Source organism: Alligator mississippiensis, chromosome 10, assembly GCF_030867095.1.
Source record: "Alligator mississippiensis isolate rAllMis1 chromosome 10, rAllMis1, whole genome shotgun sequence".
Lineage (NCBI taxonomy): Eukaryota > Metazoa > Chordata > Crocodylia > Alligatoridae > Alligator > Alligator mississippiensis.
In genome coordinates this window covers 14,212,150-14,226,600 of record NC_081833.1, presented here as the reverse complement: position 1 = coordinate 14,226,600, position 14,451 = coordinate 14,212,150, and the positions used below count along the sequence as shown (strand labels likewise).

At 46.8% G+C, this 14,451-nt stretch overlaps 1 protein-coding gene across 12 annotated transcripts in view; it reads right to left on the bottom strand.

The window, feature by feature from the left end:
* Positions 1-3,169: 3,169 nt before the first annotated feature.
* Positions 3,170-14,451, bottom strand: part of GNB1L (G protein subunit beta 1 like) — a 58,291-nt gene continuing 47,009 nt past the window's right edge. For 10 of the 12 annotated variants that reach the window (XM_019486603.2, XM_019486596.2, XM_059713466.1 and 7 more), the window contains one exon: positions 3,170-12,407. In XM_019486603.2, coding sequence (XP_019342148.1) covers positions 12,141-12,407 — 267 coding nt within the window. In that variant the 3' untranslated portion in view covers positions 3,170-12,140. The remainder of the gene's footprint in view (positions 12,408-14,451) is intronic. The other 2 variants (XR_009455136.1, XR_002089979.2) reach the window with 2 other exon arrangements.

Here is a 14,451-nt window from a genome sequence, read left to right as displayed (position 1 = left end):
CTCTTGCTTTCACTGTGTCTGGTTCACAGGCCTGGGGTATTAGCACACCCACATGCTGAGCGAGCACCAGAGGGGAGGGAGCAGCCCCCATTCAGGAAATGGGCAACCCGAGCAGGTGCTGCTCTAACAGCCCGGGGTTTTGCCCAGTGCCCAGTGAGCAGCAAGTCGGGTTCAAGAATCCCAGCCCTCGGGAAGCCTCCCCCACCAACCACTAGGCTGCCGCCTGGCTCAGGCTCTGGATTTCTGCAACTGTGCCCTTCAAGCCTGGCCAGCGTCCCACCTGGAAGGCACTACAAATAGACCAGGGCAGGCAGGAACCTTTCTCAGTGCCTCAGAAAGTGCCTCCTTTCTTATTGCAGGGGGCAGGGGTAAATGCACGGTCAGGGCCATCAGCAAGCTGCTTTCTTGCTGAGGAGGCTGTAGGCCACTGAGTGGATGCCAACTGACAGTGCCCAACCATCAGGAAAGGGCATGGTTCATTAGGCAACAGGAAAGATCAGTGGTTACTTTGCGCTCCCCAACCCCTGCCCATTTCTTGTGTTGGGTGGGCTGTGTGGAGCAGCCTGGCAAGGACGCACCTCAAGGCTGGCACATGAGAACCCCAGAAGCTTTTAGGTCCACAGCCTGGTGGCTGGACTCATGTTATGGACCAGAGGCCAATCTCTGCTCGCCAGCCACAAGGCTGCCCACGTCCTCCCCCATGGCTGTGCTCTCTGCCCTTCTTCATGACTCTTCATGCAACTAGTCACCAGACACAACACACTGGGGCTGTTGCCCTTGTTCTCCTGCTGTATGTTCCTAGCCAGTGGGATTTGATTGCTTCTTTTACAGGTCATTAAACACCAAATGCTCCTTATCAATCAGGGGTGACAGGGTTTTGCTTCCACTGCTGCATGTGTCATGCTTTTCTCTTCTTGAGTCTCACTTGCCTGAAGTGGCCCTTGGTCTCAGACAGCAGCAGCTAGTTTAATGCTTTGGCACACAGAGCTCCTTCCTGCTTCCCAGCCCCCACCCCCGCATGCTTGCTTGGTAGACGGCAGTATGTCCCCACGAGCTATTCTTGGCTCTGGCTGGGGCTTCCCTTTACCTCCAGCACGTTGCATCCTCTGTCAGGAAGCCCAGTGCCTCCCTGGTGGGAATGTTGCAGCCTTGGCATTCACGAATAGCTCCCCCAGCCCAGACCGTGCTGTGAACAGCTATAAATGACCTGAGGAGCAGCTGGACTGGAGCTCAAGCCAGGGAAGTGGCACTCACACAATGAGCTGCGCAGGATGCAGAGCCACCCTCCTTGCCCAGCGGCTCTGTCCCCGTTCTGGGACTGGGATTGCCATTACTACCGCAGGGACAGGTGGGCTTTGGCAGGGGGCAGGGGGCAGGGGGGGAGGCAGGTCTGCCTTGCACAAATGACTATGGATCTGGGCTGGGAAAGATGCCAGTTCCAGTTCATCTGGGTCCCTAGCCCTGCCTTTCACACCACCCCCCGCATCCCAATCCCTTCTCATCTTCTTGTGTGGTCCCAACCCAAAGCTGGTGCTGGCTCAGAGAAGCAGGCTGCAGCATGGATTGCTGTACCATGGCAGCACGCCATCCAAGTGTTCATGCATGAGACGGGGGCAGCAGAGGGCATGAAATGCCCATCACCGTAGACCTTTGGGGACTGCGCCCTCTCATACTACACCATTGCTACATCCGTACCTGGAGGGTAAGGCCACGACCTCTCCTTCCCTTGTCTATTCCAGGCTGCTGGGTTGGTGGGCTAGGGAAAACCAGCCTGAGCTACAGCAGCCTTGAGGCTGCTTTTCTTTATAGGGCAGCCTGATGATGGGGGATTGCAAAGGGCACTATTAGCTCCCTCACTCCCAGCCCTGTGACCTGCTCTGCTGAGTCTCCGTGTAAAAGGCGGAGGGAAGGACAAGCTTTTGGGACCATAACCAAGCCCAGTGAGTTGTGAGGCTCAGCTACTGATTGCATGTTGCCAAAGTGTAATACTGACTGCCCCCCCCCCCCGCCCACTTTTTCTGGGGCCAACTGAGAAGCCAGTGGGACTCAAGTCTATTCAGTCTGACTTTCTGCCAGACTAATCAGCTCCAATGAAATGGCTGGGGAATAAGTTCAGACATTTTAGTTCTTTTACATGGATCCCAGCTGCCAGATGTGCCTCAGTAGTTAGGGCCAAGGGCCTTCATGAGGACCCAGCCGGTCAGCAACAAACAGTTCAAAAGCTTGGTGGGCGGGTAAGCCATGACTTGACCCTGTCTTTGCCCACGTACAAGGTGAGCGTCAGGGAGGTCAGTTCACTGAGGAAGCCACTAGGCTCTTCTCACATCATGATTATGCTAGAAGCCGTGAAGCAAGTGAAAAATCAGCATAAGGGGGTTCCTGCAGCTCTTCCCTCCCCTTCTGGAGGTTTCATACTGGGGTTTGCTTGATGAGCTGTTGCAAGCTTGGGTGCTGCATGTGCCTTCCTTTTTATTACATACAACTGTCTATACAGCTCAAGGCGATTTGAATAGCGTGTTCTTTTGTCTCGAGAATTTGGGTTGAAAGAACAGTGGTCTACGCAAGCCTCCATGCAGAGCCCTGGCTATAAACTTAATCTCAAGGGAGTGAGCCAGTCCAGTTCTGGTAGCTGCAGCTAAAGAGCAAGTGCCCTCTAGAGAGCAAAGTGTGCATTGCGCTAGTCAAGGGTCGCATTCACAGAGGCTCATGCAGTTTTGGAACAAGAAACAGCCTTTGCTGGGTGCTTTCTCTTGAATTTGCAAAATTACATGCTCTAAAAAGTAGTATGTAGCCCGGACAGATGTGATCCTTAAAACATGCCTACATAAGGAAATGCACTGTTGTCCTCTGTAGGATGCCAGGAAAAACAAACAATTATTTTTTATCTTAAAGTGTTCAGACAACACTACAAGCCATATCAGAGCCCATCGGCCACTAAACTATACCCAGCATCAACTTTTGCATTTCATATGATTGCTCTGAGCTGCAAGTGTGACTTGATAGGGTAAAAGCAAATGTGTCCACGGCCTTTCAGTAACACAGCATCTGCTGAAGTAAGCCTGCTGCTTATGAAAGCTTCTACTATACATCTCTGATTTAGTTCATCTGTAAGGGGTAAATCTATGCTGCCTTCTGCCTTTCAATAACGAGCATAGCTGTGAATTTAGCATGTGTTTAAATCCATCAGTCTTTATTGAAGAGCCATACACCAACTGTATTAGCCACATTATTGAACTGACCACCAAGTTACCTTACTAACTAATCATGACATGCAATAAAATAAATCAGTATACTGAGAACAGCTCCTTTATTCTAATGGAACGCACATATAACTGATGTAAAGAAACCAGTTTTTAAAATGTTTTTGCAACAAGGGAATACACAAGCTACAGACACAACACCTTTGAAATTAATGCACGTGTGATAGCCTCTTCCACAGCTCTACGTATAATTATCTATGCCTAAAATCCATATTCCTCCTCCTAAAATAATAGAAATGACCCATTTTAAATGTGCCAAAGATGCTAGAGTTTATAAATTAGGCACACACAGTTGTGTAATATACTTCGTATATCACAATTTATATCCTTTTTATCAAATTTAGTCTTGTGTGTATAATATGCTTTGCATAGATGTGCAAGAGAGTTAGCCAAATACCTCTGTGTAAAGTATGATAAATTATTTCTTTCCATGTGGGAAGTTAGATATGTTTCCAGATTACAAAAAAAAAAAAAACCTTCTAAAGAGCAGCCACAATAAAATAATTACAATACATCACTCATGCCTACTGACACTAACTGTAGCAATTTAAACTACTAAAGAAGTGAGAGGCCACAACCGAGAAAATTGCCATTTGGGGGAACTCAGTCTGCCAGGGTCCTGTCTACAGTTTTTCCAGGCATGTGGAAGAGTGATTTGTATGTGAAGCACTGTCAGCCTTGGATGCTGTGGGTTGGAAAGCACTTGAACTTGCCTAATGATTTGCATTCAGTACATCTTAAAGTCGCATGTTAAGCTTCACATCACACCCATGAGATACAACTCCACCAGCCAGCCTGCCTTCCAGACCACATCAGCCTGTGGGTCTGCTGCTCATTTGAGTTCAGTGCTACCCACCCTCCACCCATATTTGGTTGCCCTTGCTGTGACAATGATTCAGGCCTGGCTGAGCTAAGGCTGGCCCCAATGCAACAGCAGCAGCAGCAGGTGCTTAATGTACAGGATGGACTTGCTGTTAACTGGGGCCAGCAGGCTCAGCCCCTTGCAGGACTGTGTGGGACTCAGGGATGGATTAGTTTCTGTGCATGGCATGGCTCCCCTGCCAGTTTGCAGCTGCCGTGTGAATAATGGGTCTGGGTGCTTCCTCGGGGGTTTAGGGCTCTTGTTTTGGGTCCCTACCCAACACTGCACTGCAGCCCTTCTACTTTGGGTGGCAGCCAGCTGAGGGATGTGTGGGGGCTGCTCATCACTAAAACCTCATCTCAGCAGAGGCAGCTGTGATGCAGGACTGCAGCTTGCCTGGCAGGAGAGCGGATTTGAGCCTTCTGCTTTATTCTAGCCACCTGCAAAATGAACATTCCCATCTGCCTTGACAGCCTCGGCCTGCTTGGCTGTGAACAGCCATCTCCAGGTAAGCTAGGACAAGCCCCATGCTCAATCAATGGAAAGGCCTGTACAAGGGGGCTTACACTATTGAGCTTTACATGGGCTTAGCTGCGATGCTAAACCTGGGTGATAATAGAAAAATCTTCTTGCCTTGCGCTGGCTTGTCCCGTGCTTATTGCCCCGCTACTGGTCAGAGCTGTAGCAGCATTCCTTGCCCCTCTCCCCCCCCCCACACCCCAGCAGTGCTGGTAGTTAAACCAAGCGAGCAAATCCTGTTGCATTTGATGGGGTCAGGAAGAGCCAGGACACACCCACCCGGTCTGCTCCCATGTAAGCCTCTAGCACGTGGCCTGGGGGAAGCCTTTCCTGCAGCCTGGTTTTTCCAGCCCAGCCTCACGCAGCTCTTATTTCAGCCAACATGACAAAGCTTTGATTCAATTCCCTTTCCTGCTTGTCGGGAGCTGCTTCCAAGCAGATGGGCTCAAGGGATAACTTTAAAGACGTTGTGTCTCTATTCAACTTGATGCCATAGCATGCCATGGAAAAGACTTGGCACGCCATAAAAAGCCAAGATAAAACACAATCTGAAGAGGCAATGCTCACAAGAGGCAGTATGTTAAAAACAGTTTAGATGGGAATCCAGCTGGGACTGCACACCAGGAATTGCGCTCCTTGTGCTTACTCTTGAGGGAGGCCATGTACACATCCCCTAGCAAGTTCAGTATTGTCATGTAAAACCAGCACCTTAATCTCACCTCCTACCAATGCCAGCAGAGCCCTACAGCAGATGCTGCCACAAATGACTGGGGATCATTCCTATGCATGCATGAGAAAAAGCAGCATGGAGCAGAGGACTGAGCCTGATTTGAACTTTTCAGCATACAATACGCTGAACTCACAGTCCCATGGGTTACTTCTGCTTGTCGGGCTAATCTGTGCAGCTGCTGAGGCTGGCCACAAATAGTTGTCAATGCTCTACCAGAACAGACTGTCCTACAGTGTCCATCTGCTGTTAAGAGAAAAAGATGCTGCTAATTTTGAACGTCTAAGTGTGTTCCTGATTGTAAACACAAAAGCACATCATTGCTAATTACTGACTGACTGACAGTGCTTATCAGTGCAATAGACTGGATAGAGGCCTATTACCACTGTTTTCTCTTGGGAGGAGCCAGAACTTCTCAAGTATGTGTTATAGCTTCAATATGTCATTGAGACTCTTTTTTAGGGCAAGTAGCTTGGCCTGTGCGTTTAGGGGCAGGGATGTCTGAATTCTGCCTCTAGCACTGCTGAGAAATTCAAAATGGCCATTGCTTCCAACACTGCAGCAATTATGGAAGTTTCTTAGGCCAGCAGAGATTTAGCATGATGACAGGATCCAGTATATTCATATGGTTTCTAAAAGTCTTTACCCAGATTACTATTCATGTCATATCCTCATATGTTTCAAAACTTAACTTAAAATAAAGCAAGCCTGTGGCTATGACAATGAAGAGCTTTAGTTTGTAAGTGTACAGGGACAGATGCATTACTGTCTTCCAAAACAAACCCTTTTGCTGGTCATCTTTATCGCCCCACTCTTCCTCTTTCCATCAGAAGTGCATTCAGAATCTGGTACCTCCTTGGACATTGTAAAATTAGTTTATTTTGGGAACTGTGCCCATTTTTAGGCTTTTTATATCACCCCCCCATATGCATGTTGATCTCTAATACTAATCTGCACATCGATTCCTCTGAGCAAAATCAGACTAAAGCATTACACATCATAACACTGGTAACACATGCACAGATATATTTCACACTATTAATCACATGGGCAAAGCATTCACAATTCAGAGATTATGTTGCGAAAATCCCAGCTATGTGGTTTAATAATACATTAAAGTGCCAAAGGTTCCATGATGGATGGTATTGAGGGAAAAGAACCCAATAGCAGCTAAATGGTTAGCACCAAGCTCCTCAGACATGTATTAAATATATAGGGGTCACTTCTTTGGGTCCAATGGCTCCGAGATTTTTTTTTTAAGCAGGAGGGGTGAATGCAACTAAACTGCAACAGCATCAACCTCTCCCCCTCCAGGAAGCAAATGCTTCAGCCCAACTAATCCCATTATGTGATAACATTATGCAAACACTTTTGGAGCAAATGAAATACAAACACCATCGTGGCAACTTGGTCTGATCAGCCATAGTAATGATTTTCTGTCTTCCGGCTTTGCCTTACAGAAGAGGTGTGATCTCACGGTTAGAGCAGGGAACAAGAGCTTTGCTGATGATTTGCTGTGAGGCATTTATGAAGTCGCTCAGCTCCTGCACGCTTCAGTTTGCTGGTGATCAAAAAGCTACTCTTATCCTACCCTTACAGGATCTCACATGGCAGTCCAAGTCTTCGTGAAGTTACTTGGTGTCTTGAGATCCTCAGCTAGAAGATGCTGCAAAAAAGTAGGAGCATTTAGTCATTTGTTTTCCTTCAGCATTCACCCAGATGCCAGCAGCAGCTTTCTGTGATTGATATGCCACAGAACAGTTCAGGAGCTAACATATTTAGAGACAGGCCAAACCCATCCCTGGTGCACCACCACTGACTTCAAGGACGTTCTAGCAAGGATAAGTTTAGCCTGACACTTATAAATAATGGAAGGAGAGAAACACACTGGGGAGGGGGGAAGGAGAGGGAAAGTTCGTGTCATCTTCTCTTCTGTGGCTCTGTACAGCTATTTAATTGCTCCCAAAGGCCAAATTGATGCTGCCATGTGCTGTGGGAAATGAAAATGATCAGCTGGAAAAATGCCTCCAGCTCTGGGACCCAGACTGGAATTTGCAAACACTGTGTGAACAACTGAAGAGCCCTGCATTTCTTATTAGTTCATCTCCAGAACTCCCTGTACAGCCTGAACATACAATGCCTTTTGCCTGACATAACCACTTGTAACATTTCATGTCCTATTAATCCAAGCAGAAGGGACTCACTTTTTCACACTGTAGCGATGCTGCTAGCAAAGGAAATGCAGTGACTCAGGGCTCAGCCTTCCTTGTGTCCTGTTCACCTCATTAATGTGGCAGCTGCCCTAGTCAGTGCTGCACGTGGGCACTGAGTCAATGAAAAGGTTAATGAATTTGTGAGCTTCTCCAGTAGATGTAATTTAGATGAAAAACAGAAGCCAGGATGGTCCTTTTCTACTTTACACATCTAAAAAAACCCAACCAACCTCTGCAACAATTCCCAGAGAGCTGCAGATGTAATGATGCCATAGGTCAGGGGTAGCAACTCATGTGGTACCCCCACAAGATCTGGACCATGGGGCTCCTTGCAAGCCAGATTTGGACTCGCTCCCAGCAGCAGGATGAGGACAGCAGTGTCAGGCAGCCACAGGGGTTAATGCAGCCATCACTTGCCTCACGCTGCCACAGCTGAAATGTGTCTCTAGTGGGGCTCTGTACCCCAGAATTGGGTAGTGGCTCCCTGCCACCGCTCACCCCACCCCTGAATTCTCGGCCCCACGGCTGATATTCCTGCTAGAGAGGATCTGATTCCGTTTCAGACTGTAGGAGGCCGTTTCACTGCTTTCTCTGCGCAGGCCCTCCGCCAATTGCTTTTCTAGCTCGCTACCAGCTCATTTCCCCTCCCTTCTCCCCCACCTTGTCTTGCACATCTCTACCTAGGCCTGGGACACCCTCCTCACCACCTGCAGATAAGGGAAAGCACTTGGAACTAACGGACTTGTTTTCAGGAAGTGCGTGAAGGTCAGAGATCAGCATTCATTCCCGTGGTGATAAATATTCCATGTAATTGCTGTACAAATGCTAGTGTTCAGGATTTATTTCAATTAGTTCATGAATGTCGGTTGCATTATCCCCCTTTGCAGTGCCAGACACAGCTTCTTGGGAGGAAGCCTTTTCTGCAATAATTTATCTGTCATCACCTTCATTCCTGAATCCTTTAGGCCAGGTACAGGCTCGCCCTGTTCCTCTCCAACAGGTGAGATTCCAGGTCTGACTTTACCAGCTTAAGGTGGTTCTTCGCTCTGAGAGAGCAAATGAGTCAGCTGAAATCCTCAATGAGATAAACACATGTATATTGTTGATTAAAAGCCATTACTGTTTTTCTGGAATTATTTTGCTCTCTAGTTGCCTAAACGTGATCAGGCAAAGGTATGTCATAGTCCCGTGGTAACAGAGAGGGGCCCACAGCAATACTCAGTCTTTTGCATTGGGAAAGTTCAGCCTAAAATTCATGTCTTGATCCTGAAGCAAGCAACCTACATAGATTCTAGCTAAGCTGTGATCCAGATCCAAACTCTTCAGTTTAGATGCATGTCTAAATCAAACTAAAGGGCATTTATATACATGCTCCGGGAATAAGGGGAGCGCTTTAATTAGAGCGGCTCCAAGAGCCACTCTAATTAAAGCACCTGGAACATCACACGTATCAATGGTTCCTGTGCTGAAAAATGGCAGCAGGGGCACTTAAAGCACCCCCACTGCCATTTTTCACGCAGGGATGCTAATACATGTGGTGAAGGAGTTTGCATTGAGGTTTTTTTTCAAATAACTACCCGGTCAAAAAAAATGTGAACCCCTGCTCGCAGCCCACAGTGGTACTCTGAACACAAAGGCAAATGTCTGTTGGGCTTACGAGATCTGTTTATAAATATTAGGATACCTTAAGAGCACTGTGAACATCTCCTTAGTTATTATAGATGGTGAACTGTGACCACAAAGGCTCCCTTTAAGGCCAGACAGAAAGAGACCAGGAGACAGTGCCAGGAAGCTCAGATTCAGTGAGAAGCCCAGTGTGCTCTGTGAACTAAGCCTTTCTGCAGTAAGGAGGCTGTCAGTGCAGTGACTTCATGAGCAAGTGCTTTTTGAACCAAGGGAATTTGTATCTCGGTGTGGATGTAAATCCCAGTAGTTTTCATTTAAGACACTCCAGGCACATGTAGTGGAAAGTGTGTAGCAAAAGCACTGCGTGTTTCAGGCCTCACTTTTAGATTTCTGGCCCTCAGAGCGAAGCTGAGCCAGGAGCCTTGCTTCCTTATGCAAAGCATGGGGAGAGTTCGGCAGGAGGAGGTTCAAAGCAATCAGAGCAGCGAGCAGGGAGCCACCTTAGTAAATGCTGGCACTGACCCTCTCTCTTTTGATCTCCTATCACCTAGCCACCAAGCAGGGGAGGAGAATCGTTCTCTCTCTCTCTGAGCGTGGGAGATGAGGCAGACCTGGATTCAATTTATTCCTTTGCCTGAGAAGACCTGAATCTCTACTTCCACCCCAGAAAAGTGCCCTTGCTATGACAAAAGGATGTATTGTAGCAGGGGACATCCTTCATCTCTCCTGTTGAAGCTGTTCCACTTTGTATGGAATGATATAATGCTCACAGCGAGATAGAGAATGACCCTCCTCCCCTGCCTGGTGAGTAGGACACACAATTGAGAAAGGGAGGCCTGGATTTCTGTCCCTGATCTTCTGAATACTTTTTATAAAAAGTGAAATGTTCAGTAGAGCAGGGCTCGGACTCAGTTTCTCTCTTTCCGAAGTCAACACCCTAATCAATAGGCATGTTTCTTTAAAGATGAATGGTTAGTTTCATAGTTAATTGTGTAAGAAAGACACCAAGCACAGTCAAAAAACTCCCCCTCTGATGAAGGATAAGCTCTTAGGTTGATCCCATGTAACTGAAGTCCAGGGGAGTTTTGCCAGTGATCAAGAGGAGCAGGACAGGAGTCTCATATGCAAATCCAGCAGCAATTGCATTGTATTAATATTAGGGTTTATTTGAGACTGGACAGGATGCACCTCCATCTTTTGCCAACAGAGTAAGCCGCACTGGTTTCCCTTCCATCCTAAATCCACACCTGTCTTTTCGGGGAGTGGGGGGAGAGTTTTTTGGTATTCCAACAACTGTTGCTCTATGGAAGATTATGCTGTGGAGATGACTCACAGCCCACTCCTCTCTTCTGCTCAGAAGGAAGAAGATACATAAATCCTGGGATGAATATGCGTCCTAGATATATACCCTATAGAAGTAATGAGCAAATGCAACTTTCCATGACTAGCACAGGATCCCTGTGGACTGTGCCTCAACCAACTCTCGCATGCCAAGGAAACTTCCATACAATTTTCTACGTAGGAAGAACTACAGAAATGCATTTCAGTGGGAGACAAGGCTTCAAACACTGTGAAAGGGCACGTTTCCTAAGTAAAAGCCTTGTTGGACCATGGTTCTGTCCTATAATAGGAGGTGGGTCTTAAGGAAAACTTACCAATATCACCCATGCAGCTGAAGAAGGGGTACTGAGCTGAGGTCTCGTGTTTTGTTTGTACACCAGTATTATACAAGATGGACTCTTGACATGTTGCTCTCAAGTCTTTTGGATGTTGCTATTCAATACGTTTCTGTCCCGTTCTTGGATGTCCATCTCACGCATGGGCAGGGACACACGTTTCTAATAAATCATCCTCAGAACTGGACAGGGGATTCTAAACTTCACCTATCTTGGCTAAATTACTCTTTAAATCAAGTAATGTTGCTAGCTGCTTTCAGACCACACATAAGGGTGGCACAGGTACTTCTGTGGGTAAGAGCTCTAGATCGGGCACAGACCATTTCATATCAAGTACATTTTTTAAAAAATCCCAAGACTCAAACAGAACCAACCAGCTTTGGGAATGGATTTCAGCTTCCATGACTATGGAGCCAACAAGTCGAAGGATACCATTTCAGGGCAGGGCCTAAGGATTTCTCCACGCAATTCCTGTTACTGCTACTGGAAGTGGTCTCTGAGGAGAAAGGCGCTAATTAGATTGCTCCGTTCAAGTCCTCCCACTAGTCAGTCCAGGGTAAGGATTTAGCTCTGCTTCTGAAAAAGGCTTTACATAGTTTTACAATGCTGCCGTGCCGGGAAAGATTTCTCCTTGTTTCTCATGATTAACCACAAGGCTTGAGGTGACACAAGATCTAATGAAATTCATAAATGCCAAAGGCCGTCCCTAGTCACATTCTTGCCTGTGGAGTTAAGTTAGAAACCGACAAAAGTGTGAACAAATCAAATAGTCCTTCAGCTATGAGGAAGAGTAAGTACCTGACAATAAGCACTGGGGATGGTTTAATGGGTGTAAATTCACAGGAAACAACGACACCTTGTACTTACTGAGACTCCTAGATGCACATAAGATGTATAAATGGATCCATTCTAGCCCCACAGCATTCCTGCAAGATAGGTGCAGTATCCATTGTACGGATGGGGCAGCTGACAAAGAACGTACCAGCAGAGCTCCGTGGCATGGCCCATAGCAGAGCCCTAGACTGCCACGATTCCCATGTCAAAACTACAGGGTGATCCTTTTTTCCCTTTTTGACATTAACTCTCCTCTCCAATTTAATTTTCCATAGCAAACAAGCGGTAGAAGAATTCACCTTCTGGCACCTTGAACTCCATGCGTACCCCCCACCCCCAGCAGATTTTAGCTCCAGTTTTTCATCATATTCCAGGAACTGTTTTAATCTGTTTTTTTCAGTCCACAGGATAAGCAAGCACCTCTCATGTTCGATTGTACAGTGACCAGATACTAATGCGCTGGTCGTTGGAGCCAGCTGCCAGAAGTCTTTCACTAGGCCTGCTGTGATCTGAGAAGGCCACACAGTGGACGGTTGCAGTATGGTAGTCCAGCACTGCCAGTGGTTTCACTTTCTTCCAGCCAAAGATCCTGATGCGATAATCCCACCCTGCCGTTGCCAGTATCTTCCTGTCCTGACGGATGGTAACATCAGAGATCCCAGAATTGATGAGTTCATGTGTTTTGTGAACCTAAGGGGCAAAGTCACAGAACAGACTAAGTTATTTAAAATGTGCTTATGAAAACAAACCCTTTGGGATTTAAGAGGTGACAAACACATGCAGGTGTCAATCTGACTACTAGCTTTTTACCCTGTGTGGTAATAGTTATGGGACAGAGTTGGATAACGGTAGGCAGATGGAAATGACCTTTTCGACCAGTAGGTGACAAGATTCCACCTCAGCACGGTCTCTAAGAAAGCATCTGGTACATTTATTAGGTGTGTTAAATACAGTTTACATTTTGCTGTGATTGAAAAATGGATTATTATGTGTGAAAACCAGACTCTTCCACTCAGCTATTCCTGAAACTTAGCTTGAACTGCCAGTTCAGAGCCACGGCCATTCATTTTCAAACTTCAGCAAGATTCCCATGCAGGAGTTTTGGCCTAGCATTAAACTACGTTGCTGCTCATTCCTACCGAGGAAGCTTCCCTCAAAAAACACAGTCAGCTGTGATGCCATTCTGTGCAAAGCCTTTGGAAAGGAGTGCTTCCAGGAACTGGTTCACAGTATTAGCATATTTGTATTTCCAGCACTTGTTCTGGAAATCCTTTGTTCGTGCTACACATGCGCCCGACTGTGCAGTTGTTACTGTGCAGTCATTTAGTACTTGCTAAATGACTGCGCATGAACCGCTGTTACTGCGCACTTCTGGCAATGCATAGGTCATTTCCAACCCTCCTGCGCAGTAGCTTGTTGCTACTGTGCAGTAGCATTGGCTTCACGGTTTGTGCCCGCTGACACTATGTCGCTGTAGCTTGTTGCTATGGCGACATAACGTCTTGTGAAGATGCACCCAGAGAGGAGTAGATGATGAATGGATGACTGATTTTAAGCTCAGGAGCTCCTTATTACTGTTAAACAACTCTTGGAGCACAACCTGCAACGTGCATAGGTTGATTCAAGGATTGTTAGCACAGTTTGACCCTGGGCACCCTGCAGAATCAAACACTTAGAAAGAAAAAGAGCCTTTCAATTACAATGAGTGCTGGGAGCTCTTCAGATTTAACCAGAACACCAAACTAACTGCTACTCTTATCACTTACTTCAGACAGTGCAATTATTTAGTCAACAGTCCAACTCTAAAATGTATATACATTGTGGTGTAAGAGCAATATATTTCATAGAATCATAGAAAATTAGTGTTGGAGGCCCTCAGGAGGTCATCTAGTTCAGCTGTTCTCAACCTTTTGCACCTTACATCCCACCAACCATTTTGTCAAAAAACCCTGGTCCCACCATGATAAAACCAAAACCCCATAAAACTGCATTGCTCGATATCCGGTGATGCATCTATCTGAAGTGCAAACAACTGATTTTTTCAATCGGGCAATGAGTTGAAGTCCCAGTTACACGACTTTCGAGCCCCACCAATGGGACACATCCCACTGGCTGAGAAACACTGATCTAGTCCAACCCCCTGCTCAAAGCAGGACCATTCCCAAATAGATCATCCCACACAAGGCTTTGTCCAGCCAGGTCATAAAAATCTCTAAGGATGAAGAGTCCACAACTACTATGGCAACCTGTCCCAGTGCTCTACTGCCCTCCTTGTGAGAATGGTTTTCCTAATATCTAACCTAAACTTCCCTTGCTGCAACTTGAGACCATTGCCCCTTGTCCTGTCATCTGTCACCACTGAAAACAGTCCAGCTCCATCCTCTTTTGAGCCCCAGTTCAGGTAGTTGCACACTGCTATTAAATCCCCCCTCAGTCTTTTCTTCTCTAGACTAAATAAGCCCAGTTCACTCATCCTCTCCTCCTAAGTTGTGTCCCCCAGCCTCCTCACCATTTCCGCTGGCTTCCACTGGACTCTCTCCAACTTGTCCACATCCATTTGGTAGTGGGGGCCGAAAACTGGACACAGTACTCCATATGTGGTCGTACCAGTGCTGAATAGAAGGGAATAATCACCTCCCTTGACCTGCTGGCAACACTTCTACCAATGCAGCCCAGTATGCTGTTAGCCTTCTTGGCAACAAGGGCACACTGCTGGCTCATATTCAGTTTATTG